The sequence below is a fragment of the Pseudorasbora parva genome, chromosome 1, assembly GCF_024679245.1.
Source record: "Pseudorasbora parva isolate DD20220531a chromosome 1, ASM2467924v1, whole genome shotgun sequence".
NCBI lineage: Eukaryota > Metazoa > Chordata > Actinopteri > Cypriniformes > Gobionidae > Pseudorasbora > Pseudorasbora parva.
Window position 1 is genome coordinate 51,607,759 of NC_090172.1, and position 15,670 is coordinate 51,623,428.

The following is a 15,670-nucleotide window of genomic DNA, read 5'->3' on the forward strand; positions in this document are numbered from 1 at the left end:
CAAACATTGTACCCTGAAGAGGGTGCCGTGCGTCAGCATGATAATGCACCAATGCACACAGCAAAACAACATGAAAGTGAAGTAGAACATATCCCTTGGCCTGCACAGTCGCCAGATCTGAATATTATTGAGTGACTTTGGGGTGTTTTGGAGGAGCAATTCAGAAAATGTTTTCCTCCACCAGCATCACGTAGTGACCTGGTCACTTTACTCCAAGAGGAATGACTCAAAATCCCTCTGGCCACTGTGTAGTACTTCACAAGACAAATTGAATCTGTATTAGCTGCAAAAGAAGGCCCTACACCATACTAATAAATCACTGTAGTCTAAAACCACGTGTTTCAGTTTCAGTGTCAAACCCCTTGTATGTGACAATAAAATATTTGGGTTGGTAAGATCTTTTCAAAAGAAGTCTCTTACACTCACTAAGGCTGCATTGATTTGAAAATATTGTGTTATATTTCATTATGTGAAATATTATTACAATTTCACTACTAATAAAATACATTTAATACAATTATAAATGTCTTTACTGTCACTTTTGATTGATTTGATGCATGCACACTGAATAAAATTATGAATTCCTTTTAAAATGTTTGCTGACTCCAAACATTTATATAGATACATATTGCATATAGTGGAGAAGGTATAAAATCCCTGTTCCAAAAGAATAATCTTCCAAACTATTTAAAAGAAAAAAACTGCCTATGAACAGTATTTTAAAGAGGACCTAATATGCCCTTTTTTAAAGTTTTGAATTTGTTTTTTTGGGTCTACTAGAACCGTTTTCATGCTTGAATGTAAAAAAAAAAAAAAAAACATATTTTTGACACATTTTATATTGCTGCACCACCTCTCTAACCAGTCTGTCAGTAACGCTCTGTTTAGTTCCAGTCTCTATGAAACCCCTCCTTCTGAAAAGGGAACTGTGCTCCGATTGGTCGGATGGATCATTGTGTTGTGATTAAATAGCTACTTCCAGATTGTTTTAGAAATGTCTCACCCCTTACCATAACCCTGAGTTTCAACACACTACTAACCAAACTCAACCAGGCCTCACTAGGCTGTACAACAGAGCTACAAAAGGTCACTTACCTGAGACCACTCCATGGCCATCCACTGTGGACACTCAAACGTGTTGCAGCTCTGTTTGCTGAATGGTCTTGGGGAGTGTGTGCACTTCCACTCCTCTACTTGCACAATCTGACCGTGAACGTCCTCCTCTACACACACCACGCTTCTCTCCTGAGAGCCCCCGCCACACGACACTGAACACGACGTCCACGGGTTCTGCTCCCACCTGCATCAGTATTATACAATAATATCTGTTGGTATTAGTAGATAAGTACCAACTTAGTAGATGAGCAGTAACATAATGTTATAAAATATATTGTTATGATTTTATAACAATATTATTTTATACTGTTATTATATATATAATAACAGTATAATATATATATATATATATATATATATATATATATATATATATATATATATATATATATATATTTATAGGATTCTTTAAAAAAATAGAAGAAAATGCATTTATTTAAAATGCAAATTTAAAATGTCACTTTTCAACAATTTAATGTATCCTCACTGAATAAAAATATAAATTTCTCAAAAAGCTCACAAAAAGCCTACAAACAGGAGTGTATCTATTGTATTCAAACAACACAGAGCAACTATTACTTTTAAATATATAACTTTGAATCTTTCTTTGAACTATTTCCGGCATTAGAGCAGTTTTAAGCTTTCGGACATATCAAATCAACATTCTAATCTTGATGAATGATGTTAAATTCTGTCATTTAAAATCAGTTCTCTATCCTAATGTGAGCAGTAAGTGTGCAGTGATATACGTGCTGTACACAGCAAATAACTTCATACCGTGGTAGAGGCTGGAAATGGTCATAGGGCATCACTTCCTTGAAGCCATCACTGCAGAGAAACACACACTATTATCTCTTCAAGTCATTATCCATACTATAATAAGTTCATGCACAGGAAGACTAATGCACAGCTACTCTCTGCTTTATAGAGATATAGAGACACTCATTATGTTTTGTCATGGAGGGTGCGTTGCAGAAATCGATAAGACAGAACCAGCCTTTCAAGGCAGGGATCCATGTTGCACTCCTTGAGTTTGGGCGTAGGTTTGGTGTTCTCTGGGAAGCTGTGGCACATGTGCTCTGCAACTGATTTGTTGTAACGAATGTCCATGCAATCAGCCGAATTGAGCTGATAACCTTCAGAGGCGAGACAGAGCAAAATTAGTTATGTTTTATGAAAATTGTACCCTGTATAAGCATTTTGTAGCATGCATGATAATGCTTGTATACACTACTGATCAAAAGTTTGGAAAAATTAAGATTTATTTATTTATTAAGTTAAAATACAATGAAAACAGTAATACTGTAAAAAAATACTTTTTATTTTAAATTTATTTTAAAAATGTAATTTATTCCTGTGATGGTTAAGCAGAATTTTTAGCAATCATTAATCCAAACTTCAGTGTCACATGATCTTTCAGAAATCAATCTAACATAATTGGTATTGTATATCATATATATCAAAGTGACTTCTATTATGCCATTTCAAATATTCCCTTTCATGTAGTTTGTAATATAGCTGTTTGTTAATGTAAAAGGTTTAAGTTTTAAAGATCAAAGTGCACGACAACTAAAGCTATCGTCTAAATAAAAAAGAATAGATTCGGAATTGTTTAAAGGGGTCATGAACTATCTTAATCATTTTTTTATACTGTTGTCAACCGGAATGATTCTCTCACAGGGTTTGCAAAACATCTTTATAAAATAAACACAATGATTTATGTCTCATCCACCCACGATTAATTTGAATATAATTTTTTTATTACTTAGCTCCCCCCAAAGGATGGATAAAAGCGCGAACCGCATGCAGTTGCACACACACACACGTGCGCATGCCCTTCAAATATCACGTCAAAAGAGTGAACAACGCGGCTCAAGAAAGGAATATTATTTCACTATTAAAGATTCACCGGCCTGCCGACGGGCTTACGTTTTGGTAGCCCATCTGGAAAACACACAGCCCCGGGGCGTTGGGCTTTGCAAGCCCTAGCCCATACATGTCCGAGTCTGACCCCGAATCATAATGAACCAACAAATAAAGGATTCTTTAGCCTATGACAGCGTGCTAAGGTATGTTCTGTTAGACACATATACATAGTCAAAACGATCTTTAACAATGCAATACTATCACATATAAAACACATGCTTTACTCACATAAGTGTGCTGCACCATTCCTGTCGGATCCAAAATAAAGGCACAGCAAGATTTTAATCTTAATATGTCTGCAAATCCAGCATCGACCTGACACTTGTTTACAAATGCTTCCGCTGTGAAATGAAGCGAACACACAAACGTTCTTCCCCACGCGAGCTGGAACTTCATTAAAAATAAAGTTCAACCACATATTCCTTAGCCTGACAAGCCAGACCCACATCAAGATGTTTGGTCTGGAAACTCACCATAGACAGGGCTCAATCCGAGGGGCGGGATAAACGGTTGTCTTTCAAACTCCCTCTGCATGCGATAGGATAGCGCTACCACCAACCAGAGCAACGAAGGTGAAGCAGAGCTTGTTGACAGATTAAACATTTCGTATCCGGTAGGCTAAACTCTGAACACATCTTCCCTTTTTAAGAATGACTTCAGTGCCGTTCTTTGTTCTTTTCTCAGAGAAAAGCTTAACTCCAAATCTTCCAGAATCGCAGTCAAAGCTGATTCGAAAGACCGCCGCCGTTCGCCAGTTTCTGTGTTTACTAGAAGCACGCAAACGCAACTCGGCTGTCATCATTATGGCCCCGCCCACCGACTCTATACACGATATGATTGGTTCGTCCAGAGTGAGGGGAATACAGCTCAGAAGTGTATTGAGAGTTCCTAGATGACACTTGCGGGCAGATTAAATTTGCTGCCGCTAGGGTGAGTCTAGATTTCTAGGCTACATATTCCAATTATTAGGATACGAAGGAAGCTTATGTAGCGACTGTGTTCTTTCACAACCAGGAATAGGAATAGCAAATATCTTGCTATCTTTGGCATGTTTATTGCTGCTGGCTAGCGTGACCTACTGCTTTGCCTACTGCGATTTTAAAGTCTGGTAGTGTATGATGCCCAGCTTTTCTCTGTAACCATTTCCAAAGTCGGCAAGTGTATGATGCCTAGTGTTTTTAAAATCTGTTCAGATTTTATATATTGTGTAGTGTATTCCAGCCTTTACTGTTCATATCACTGTGTATGTTGAGTGCTGTAGAAGCCTCTGAAATTAGTGAAGTGTTTTTGACCTTGAAACCATGTAAACCTGTTGTAGGATACCTCGGAAGCTGAATTAGGAACTTTTAAAACAGCATAATAGGGGCAGTTTGATGCATGATACATATATATCAAATCAACCATCTGCCAATATTAGAGATTTTTAATTTATCTGTGTGCTGAATGACCATTTTTAGTGTATTCAAACCATTCAAATCACTTTCAAGTATTAAAAAATGCCCCCCTCTAATCAAGAGGAACAATCTATAGCACTTACCCCCTCCACAGGTGACGGAGCAAGGGAAAAAGTCAGTTTCCCTCCACTGGTAGCGAATGGGCTGGTAGAACATAAACTGCATCACTGTGTCTTTAGGGCCAGCATACTTCACCTGAGGGGAACCGAAATTAACATGTAATGTGCCTGATTGTTTCCTTTTAATAGTCACACTTTTAATAGTTAAAATCACATCAAAAAAGAGAGATAAAAGCCATTAATAAAAAAAGAACACAAATTACTTTGCCGTATAATAAACAGGAAATGTACTCAGTGGGCCACAGTCCAAATCGTGATTTCCATATGAAATACAGCAGGCATCATCTGCCACTTAATATCCTCTAGTCTTGATTTCAGGAGCTGTGATGATTAGTTAAATACTGTTTGCATGCTGCTGCAATTAACTAGAGTAATGAGTCATGTTCAATTACTGTAAAGCCATAGTGTCAAGACAAGAATAGTGTTCATGACTCTTCAGGTCGCGAGAGGAGAAAGTCTAGCATGATTGCAATCATATTGTGCTGTATTTACAGTTAAACATGGAGAATAAACACTAATTCTCTCTGCTGCTTTAAACTTATCATGTCTGTCATTACCTAAGAACCCTGCCTTGTGTATGTGGAGTATTATACCGGAGGATGTGCATATATATCTCGACAACGAATGCTGTGGCTGCTGGATGCAGAGTCATTCAGAGACACTGGAAGTCAGACACACCTTCCTCATACGATGAATGGATGGAACTTATGTAAAATATTGCTAGTTATGAACATGTGATATTTAGAGCCTCGGGACATCATGATTTGATTATGAAAAACTGGGGTCCCTTTCTCTCCCTAACTGAGAATGTATTATTAAAAAGACAATCTTTCAAATATTTCTTATACCTCTGTATTTTAACTTACTAGTCCGGTAAAATCGAAACTTTATTAATTTATTTTCTTCTCTGTGACCTAACTCTTTTATTGATCTGTGTATTTGTTATTTATTTTCCCTTTTACCTGTGCTATTCTGTATTTATTTATAAAATAAAAACTAAAACATGTCACTGTTAACACTTAATTTCTGACTGATGTTTATGTTCAAAAAAGCCCAACAGGTTTGTGAGATTAATATAATTATATATATATGTGTGTGTGTATATATAAATATATGTACACACATATACAGTATAGATAGATAGATAGATAGATAGATAGATAGATAGATAGATAGATAGATAGATAGATAGATAGATAGATAGATAGATAGATAGATAGATAGATAGATAGATAGATAGATAGATAGATAGATAGACACAGGGTGTTTTGGTTTAGGTTCATGTTTCATGTTTTCATGTTCACTGTCATGTTCTATCATGCACTTCCTGGTTTTGTCATGTGACTCCATGCCCTCATGTGTTCCTGTGTCATGTTGTCATTGGTTTAAGGGTTGATCATTGTTCACAGGTGTCCCTTGTCTTGTCATTAGCCCTTGTGTATTTAAGCCCCTTATGTTGCCATTGTCTTTGTCTGATATTGTATTTGTAAGCCATTGTTGGTGAGTGTTTGTTTCAGTCGATTTATGTCAAGTCATATATATATATATATATGTATATGTATATGTATATATATATATATATATATATATATATATATATACATATATATATACATATATACATATATATATACATATATACACACACACACACACACACACACACACACACACACACACACATACATACATACATACATACATACATACATACATACATACATACATACATACATACATACACACACACACACACACACACACACACACACATTTACAAAATTGTATGTTGTTGTTAAGATGCAATTAATAGGGATTAATCAATTTGACAGCACAATATATGATATATAAACAAGGTTTTTATATATAATAAAACTGTATATCTGTATATAAATGTATATATTTACAGTATATATATATATATATATATATATATATATATATATATATGTGTGTGTGTGTATGTGTGTGTGTGTGTGTGTGTGTGTGTGTGTGTGTGTGTGTGTGTGTGTGTGTGTATATATATATATATATATATATATATATATATATATAATTAAAATATTATAAATTATAACAAACTAATATTTTATACATTAAATCATATACATAAACATTTATAATTATTATTATATTAAAAAAAACTTAATAAAAATAGTTCTCATTTGTAGTTGTGTATAGAAAGGAGGCATTGTGAATACAGATCATCCACTTTTGTTGAATGTTCACCATCACATCTCTTTTTATATGATACGTAAAAAAGAAAATGTTGCAGGTTGGAACAAGTAAATGAGGATATAAATTTCATTTTTTGTGAAGCTACACTTAGAAAATCTTAAGGGATATACTTCAAGCTAAATTCTTTATATGAATAAGGTTGCAAACTCAAACACAAGCGAAAATACCTATTCATTGAAAAGGCCAAATCCCAAGCTAAGAGTGTATGATTCCCCAAGCTCTGCTATGTTCTAATAGCACTTGCAGATAGATAGATCTACTGTACGGTTTTCATTACCCACCTTAATTGTGAAGTCTACAGACAGCGGCCCATAGCAGCGGAGGGTCTGTCTTTCTGCTCCTCTCTGGTACTCCACTGTGTTGTTACTCAGAGCGTGAGAACCTGAAGAGCTGAACACGACCTCTTCTCTCCGGCTCGTTGGTGCATGCGCTTCAATCACTGAAATAGGAGATTGCAGGTTCTATGAGTGATGCTGGAGGGGACTACCAAAGATGTTTGCTACTGAAACAGGTGCTTTGAGACACCACACCTGACTCCGTACAGCATTAGGGTCTTTAAACAGCAAAAACTGTCAGTGAAGCTTTTTTCTAAACAGTAACACCATCTACCTGTCGATCACTCTGCATGCTAGAGTTGGCTGACATGCTTTTGGAGGGTTGGGATTTACATGTGGTTGTGGTTGAAATCGCTTGCTGTTTGAAAACACTAAAATTTCACATAATCTATGAAATTTTTTTATGAATGAAGTTATCCCAATGACCTTAATAGTGACATTTTTATGCACAACCATTTCTAGGGTTTACAAGGAATGGTGTGAAAAGGGTAAAACATCCAGTATGTGGCAGTCCTGTGGGTGAAAATGCCTTGTTGATGCTAGAGGTCAGAGGAGAATGGGCCGACTGATTCAATCTGATAGAAGAGCAACTTTGACTGAAATAACCACTCGTGATAACCGAGGTATGCAGCAAAGCATTTGTGAAGCCACAACACGCACAACCTTGTGGCGAATGGGTTACAACAACAGAAGACCCCACCGGGTACCACTCATCTCCACTACAAATAGGAACAACAGGCTACAATTTGCACAAGCTCACAAAAATTGGACAGTTGAAGACTGGAAAAATATTGCCTGGTCTGATGAGTCTCGATTTCTGTTTAGACATTCAGATGCTAGAGTCAGAATTTGGTGTAAACAGAATGAGAGCATGGATCCATCATGCCTTGGTTCCACTTTGCAGGCTGGTGGTGGTGTTGTAATGGTGTGGGGGATGTTTTCTTGGCACACTTTAGGCCCCTTAGTGCCTGTTGGGCATCATTTAAATGCCACGGCCTGCCTGAGCATTGTTTTTGACCATGTCCATCTCTTTATGACCCCCATGTACCCATCCTCTGATGGCTACTTCCAGCAGGATAATGCACCATGTCACTGTGGCGAGGTGGATGAGCGAGGGACATGGGAGGAGCGAGTGAGATCGGGGACGTGATTGCGAAGGAGCGTCTCCTGCGAGCCACACCGGTCTCGAGCTCCCTCATGAGAGGACTCGAGACCGGTGTGGCTCACAGGTGACATTCCTTCGCAATCACGTCCCCGGTCTCACTCGCTCATTCCATGTCCCTCGCTCGTCCACCTCGCCACAGTCACAAAGCTCCAATAATTTACAATTGGTTTCTTGAACATGGCAATGAGTTGACTGTACTAAAATTGCCCCCACAGTCACCAGATCTCAACCCAATAGAGCATCTTTGGGATGTGGTGTAACGGGAGCTTCGTGCCCTGGATGTGCATCCCAGAAATCTCCATCAACTGCAAGATGCTATCCTATCAATATGAGCCAACATTTCTAAAGAATGCTTTCAGCACCTTGTTGAATCAATGCCATGTAGAATTAAGAAAGTTATAAAGGTGAAACAGGGTCAAACACAGAATCGATTTGACAGCCTAGGTGGTATATTGAAAATATTTTTTATTTATTTACAATAATCAGTAACACTTTGCAGTTAAGTTCCATTTGATAACATTTAGTTAACTAACTACATCAGTTAACATTAACCAATGATGAAAAATACATTTATTAATCTTAGTAATGTGAAATTTAACATTTACTAATACATTATTAAAATCAGAAGTCTGTTAATATTATTTAATGGACCTGAGATAACGAAGAGTTAACAAATATTAATTAATAAAGTAACAAATGGATTGCTCTGTTACGTGTCATCAAATAATTTTTTTTTTTTCATTTATATTGCTGCTCTTATTTGTGCACCAAATAAATAAATAAACAAACAAACAAACAAACAAACAAACAAACAAACAAACAAACAAACAAATAAAAATCCTCTTTCCAGCCACCTGATTCCATTCTGGTTTGAAATGCCCACTTTGATCCAAATAACTCTGAAATATGTCACTTTATGGAGGTAAAATGGTTTGGAAACATATTTTCACATGAACTTCTAAATTTTGAATACGAAATAAAAACTTTTTGTTTGACATTGATATTGATATTGATTTTTTGATATTGATATTGATCTCTCACGCTAAAAAAGTCAAAATATCACAATACGATATTCAATGTGATCTGGACCATTTCAAATATAAATACATGTCTTTCCGTTGTTTGCACATTGATACACCATTTAGGGAATAATTGCAGATCCTTCATGTAAATAGAGCAACAGGAAAACATGTGTTAGCGGTGAGGGAAAATCAAACAACTGGTCAAAGCGGCTAAAGAGCGTCTGGCAGCAGCTCAATGTAATTATGCCTTCTTCTCTCACAAAGAGATTCAATTCCCACATTGTCCTTGTTCTGTTCTTGTGGACAACTTCTGACAAATAAATTGGCAGTTAAGATTTATTTGCTCGGTCAAATGGATTGAATGATGATTTTTCTTGCAGATTAGAAAGGCATTAGTTACGTACTTTTAACACTGGCAATTATAAAAGAGCCATCATATCTAGAACATCTCAATACACACGTCTATTGGGCAAGTTCAAAAACCTGGCTGTTATACAGTAGATATCGGATTATACAGTACGTCTTTGTTTTCTTTATTTTTCTAGTCTTTTAAGGTATTATCTGTATTTTCACATTTATTATGTGAGCTTTGGGATAGAGTCATCTTCAGGTCATTCAAACCCCATTTTTTAAACATCTGACAAGTTAAACACCCACTAAATGCCCTGTAGTTCTTGATGGAGATTTAGTTTGCAACCAAAAAGGAGTAATGGGCAAGTTATAGAGCTTATGTATCAGTGTGTGTAGTTTGAAAGGTGGTTTTCCACAGAACGGAAGTGTGTATTTGTGTGAGTGTGGGTCCGTCGGATGTGGAATGGTACTTTGGGATTGGACTTCAGCATACTCCGCGTGTCCGTTATGGAAGTCTGCTAGATTACTGGCTCTGTCTCCATCGTACTGGGCTCTCAGCCACCACAAATTAGCCTGCATGAACACTTCATTCTTCTTCTCTATCCTAAAGTTCCCTTCTCTCAAACCTCTCTTAGCATTTGCCAGTCCCACTCAGGTAATAGGAAATCTCTCTCTCTCTTTTTTTCATTGTTCAGGCTATACAGATATAAAATCCATAGGCATTTCCCATACTGTGTTACTACACAGGCAACTGTGTCAAATAAAGTTTGGCCATGTCATTTTGGTGGCATTGTGAAGTTCAGACTATATTACAGATGTTGGAAGAGCTCTTTGAAAATACGGGCATGTACGGGCATGTAATACGGAAATGTAAATAAATAAATAAAACAGGGAAAAATATAAACTATAACAAATGACAGTGTGAGAGGTCAGACACTTATCAAAGGTTTAATTATGTGTAAGTATGCAGAGAAAGTTATCCCATGTAATTAAAATAATTTCTAATATAATATAATATTCCTATAATAATTGGTGGATTGACTTGTACCTGAACATTAAAGGGGACTCAAACCTCTTTTTAGTTGTGATATATCAGTCTACATTACATTCACACTGGTCTTTTGGGAAGCTAAACAATTAGAAAATAATAATACATTTATGAATGGGAAACACTGGAATAACGTTACAATGCAATAAATCATTGAATGAATGAATGAATGAATGAATGAATCAGGGGCCTGTACCATGAAGCTGGTTTAGCTGGCTAGCCAGATTTGTTTAAGCTTAGTTTCTGCCAACCCTGGGTTTTAGGTTCCATTAAAGTGGTTTGGCTTTTAGCTGTGTTCATCACCATAGTAATTTACTCCATAGCTAACCTGCTCTGGGGCAGGTTATGTTCTGGATAAGAGAGCTCAAACTGAAATTGGGCCAATCAGCTGTGAGTAAAGGGACACACCTCCGATGCAATAAAGTCACTCTCCCTGTTTCTACTCCAAATTAAAGGTCACTACATAGCAAATGGTTTTTAAAGACTAAAGCATCTGGCTTTTAACTACTATAAATTATTAACTAATAATTTTGAATGATTTAGATATAATTTATGTAATTATTATACCCTTAATCAATTACACATTTATCATTTTAGTTAATCAATCATTAATAAGCACTTTGTTAAAATTAATATAAATAGCCTACATAGTCATATAAATAAGCTTTAAAATCAATAAATAAAACTATTAAAAAAAGAAGCTTACTGAGCTTAAATGTTCAATTTTCTCTATATCAACTAAACTAATTTCATAACTTTTACTTGCATTGACGTATACTGTTTTTTCTTTAAGTTGTCCTCTTTCATAGACAGCTTTTCTTCTTGCTGTGTATTTTTTTTAATAATTCTTAATATTTTTCAATCATGTAATATTCTGCAGAAGAGAGAAATTAATCTCACTGTTTCTCTCGCGAGAAGTGAATCTCAGTTCCACAGCCTGTGATTGGGTGTTCACTGCTGATGTCACAGCTAAACACCTGAACTCAGGATCAAAGCCTGAGTTGACAGAGAAAGCTGATGATCAGCATCATGGGACCAACAAAGCCTTAATGCAATAGGTTGGTTTTGTCAACTCAAAACTAATCCTGTAAACCTGAGTTTGTTAAACTACCATCATGGTACAGGCCACAGGACTATTAAAAATAAATAATCAGGTAAATAAAAAATAATTGGGTTTAAAATAAAATAAATAACTAAAAAAACAAATATAATAAAATATAGATATTAGTTAAAAAATTAAGCAAAATGCTGGAAATGTTGCCTTTGCAATAAAGTGAAATAAGTTGAAGTTGAAACACTAAAATTAACTGTAAATAAATAACACTAAAACTGAAACAAAATAAATAAAACAAAGCAATATTTAAAAAACAAACAAACTAATAAACAAAAAGCTAACACATTGACAAAAGCAAAATGAAATAAGGAAAAAATAAACTAAAATGAACATGAAAACTACAAATATGGAAATAAAACCTAATTAAAAATATTAATAAAACTATAAAAATAGCAATAATAAACAAATAATGTGCTTCACTTTATTTAGGATAAATATAATTTATTTCATATTTCAGTTGATTTTAGGATAAAATTGTCACGCTACAGACAAAGGAAATGGTGCGAGGACTCAAGTGCAGAAAAGGATATATATTTATAACAAATAAAACATAAATACAAAACAAACACCCACGAGGGGGCAAAACACATAATAGAACATAAACTAAAACTCAAAACATACCAACAGAAGTCACTGGGGGAACGGGAGACGCAGACATTACACAAGGATCCAACCCAGACTGACAAACACAAGGAGCTTATAAGGGGAAGAAATCAAGAGGGAACAGGTGGGGCAAATTAACCAATAATCAGATAACAAGAAGGGCGGGGTTGACAGTAGACCGGAGACATGACAAAACCCACATGTGCACACAAAACAGGACAGGCATGTGACATTACCCCCTCCTTAAGGAGCGGCTACCAGACGCTCCACTAGGGACAGGGATGGGAGAAACAGACCAGGGCGGGACGGGAGGGACTGACCAGGGCGGGACGGGAGGGACTGACCAGGGCGGGACGGGAGGGACTGACCAGGGCGGGACGGGAGGGACTGACCAGGGGGGCACGGGAGGGACTGACCAGGGGGGCACGGGAGGGACAGACCAGGGCGGGACGGGAGGGACAGACCAGGGTGGGACGGGAGGGACAGGGGAAACAGACAAGGAAGGAACAGACAAGGGAGGGGCAAACAAGGGAGGGACAAGGAAAACAAAAAGTTCAGGAGGCCATGGTGGCACACAAAGTTCGAATGACCAGGGCGGCCCGCCGAAGTCGGGAGGCCCACCGAGTTCAGGTGGCCGGGGCGGCCCGCAGAGTTCAGGCGGCCAGGGCGGCATGGGTAGAGCAGGACTCCTGGGTGGTGCGGTCAGTGCAGGGAGCGCCAGGGAGGTGCGGTGAGAGCAGGACGCCTCAGAGTCGCACGGAGAGCAGGACGCCTCAGCGGCGCACAGAGAGCAGGACGCCTCAGCGGCGCACAGAGAGCAGGACGCCTCAGCGGCGCACAGAGAGCAGGACGCCTCAGCGGCGCACAGAGAGCAGGACGCCTCAGCGGCGCACGGAGAGCAGGACGCCTCAGCGGCGCACGGAGAGCAGGACGCCTCAGCGGCGCACGGAGAGCAGGACGCCTCAGCGGCGCACGGAGAGCAGGACGCCTCAGCGGCGCACGGAGAGCAGGACGCCTCAGCGGCGCACGGAGAGCAGGACGCCTCAGCGGCGCACGGAGAGCAGGACGCCTCAGCGGCGCACGGAGAGCAGGACGCCTCAGCGGCGCACGGAGAGCAGGACGCCTCAGCGGCGCACGGAGAGCAGGACGCCTCAGCGGCGCACGGAGAGCAGGACGCCTCAGCGGCGCACGGAGAGCAGGACGCCTCAGCGGCGCACGGAGAGCAGGACGCCTCAGCGGCGCACGGAGAGCAGGACGCCTCAGCGGCGCACGGAGAGCAGGACGCCTCAGCGGCGCACGGAGAGCAGGACGCCTCAGCGGCGCACGGAGAGCAGGACGCCTCAGCGGCGCACGGAGAGCAGGACGCCTCAGCGGCGCACGGAGAGCAGGACGCCTCAGCGGCGCACGGAGAGCAGGACGCCTCAGCGGCGCACGGAGAGCAGGACGCCTCAGCGGCGCACGGAGAGCAGGACGCCTCAGCGGCGCACGGAGAGCAGGACGCCTCAGCGGCGCACGGAGAGCAGGACGCCTCAGCGGCGCACGGAGAGCAGGACGCCTCAGGGGCGCAAGGAGAGCAGGACGCCTCAGCGGCGAACGGAGAGCAGGACGCCTCAGCGGCGCACGGAGAGCAGGACGCCTCAGCGGCGCACGGAGAGCAGGACGCCTCAGCGGCGCACGGAGAGCAGGACGCCTCAGCGGCGCACGGAGAGCAGGACGCCTCAGCGGCGCACGGAGAGCAGGACGCCTCAGCGGCGCACGGAGAGCAGGACTGCTCAGGGGCGCAGGGAGAGCTGGGCGCCTCAGGGGCGCAGGGAGAGCAGGGCGCCTCAGGGGCGCAGGGAGAGCAGGGCGCCTCAGGGGCGCAGGGAGAGCAGGGCGCCTCAGCGGCGCAGGCAGGGCGTTGGGGAAACTTCTCCAGTCCAGCAGTATCCACCGGCACTGGGACCACCGGAATACGATCTGCTGGCATTGGGACCACCGGAACATGATCTGCCGGAACTGGGACCACCGGAACACGATCCACCGGCACAGGGACCACCGGAACACGATCCACCGGAACTGAGACCACCGGCACACGATCCACCGGAACTGGGACCACCGGAACTGCCTCCGGGGCTTCGGATAAAGCCCTGTGCTCCTTCCACGCATGCAGGACTGCCACCACAAAGCATCCCATCACAGCCCTCCAGGCCGTTTCCGGACTCGGGACCACCGGAACGGAGTCCACCGGCACAGGGACCACCGGAACACGATCCACCGGCACAGGGACCACCGGAACACGATCCACTGGCACAGGGACCACCGGAACACGATCCACCGGCACAGGGACCACCGGAACACGATCCACCGGCACAGGGACCACCGGAGCACGATCCACCGGCACAGGGACCACCGGAGCACGATCCACCGGCACAGGGACCACCGGAACATGATCCACCGGCACAGGGACCACCGGCGCACGATCCACCGGAACTGGGACCACCGGAGTGGTGGATGACACCCTGTGCTTTTCCCAAGCATGCAGGACTGCCACCACAAACCCTCCCATTACGGCCCTCCAGGCCATGTCTGGACTCGGGATTCCCGGACTCGGGACCCCCGGAACTGGCACCGAGGGAGAACTTCTCTGCTGAGTCCTCATAGTATGGTTGGATCCTTCTGTCACGCTACAGACAAAGGAAATGGTGCGAGGACTCAAGTGCAGAAAAGGATATATATTTATAACAAATAAAACATAAATACAAAACAAACACCCACGAGGGGGCAAAACACATAATAGAACATAAACTAAAACTCAAAACATACCAACAGAAGTCACTGGGGGAACGGGAGACGCAGACATTACACAAGGATCCAACCCAGACTGACAAACACAAGGAGCTTATAAGGGGAAGAAATCAAGAGGGAACAGGTGGGGCAAATTAACCAATAATCAGATAACAAGAAGGGCGGGGTTGACAGTAGACCGGAGACATGACAAAACCCACATGTGCACACAAAACAGGACAGGCATGTGACAAAAATAGGATTTGTCATTAAAGAGATTTCCAATAATTGTACATTTCAGATTTCACAAATTCTCTCAGGAACAAAAACTAGAGAGACTGCAAAAACTAGCAACTCATCGACAGCTGAATGTCGTCTTGCTATGCTACCTCTCTGTGAGACTGTGAGACACT

The 15,670-nt window shown here is 41.1% G+C and overlaps 1 protein-coding gene across 1 annotated transcript in view; it reads right to left on the reverse strand.

Annotated features, from left to right (window-relative positions):
• The window catches only part of adamtsl3 (ADAMTS-like 3), a 244,317-nt gene that overhangs the window by 66,543 nt on the left and 162,104 nt on the right, over positions 1 to 15,670 (reverse strand). The window contains exons 9-13 of the mRNA XM_067445136.1: positions 7,135 to 7,292; positions 4,580 to 4,691; positions 2,114 to 2,252; positions 1,894 to 1,944; positions 1,096 to 1,300 (exon numbers count right to left, since the gene is read on the reverse strand). Coding sequence (XP_067301237.1) covers positions 1,096 to 1,300; positions 1,894 to 1,944; positions 2,114 to 2,252; positions 4,580 to 4,691; positions 7,135 to 7,292 — 665 coding nt within the window. The remainder of the gene's footprint in view (positions 1 to 1,095; positions 1,301 to 1,893; positions 1,945 to 2,113; positions 2,253 to 4,579; positions 4,692 to 7,134; positions 7,293 to 15,670) is intronic.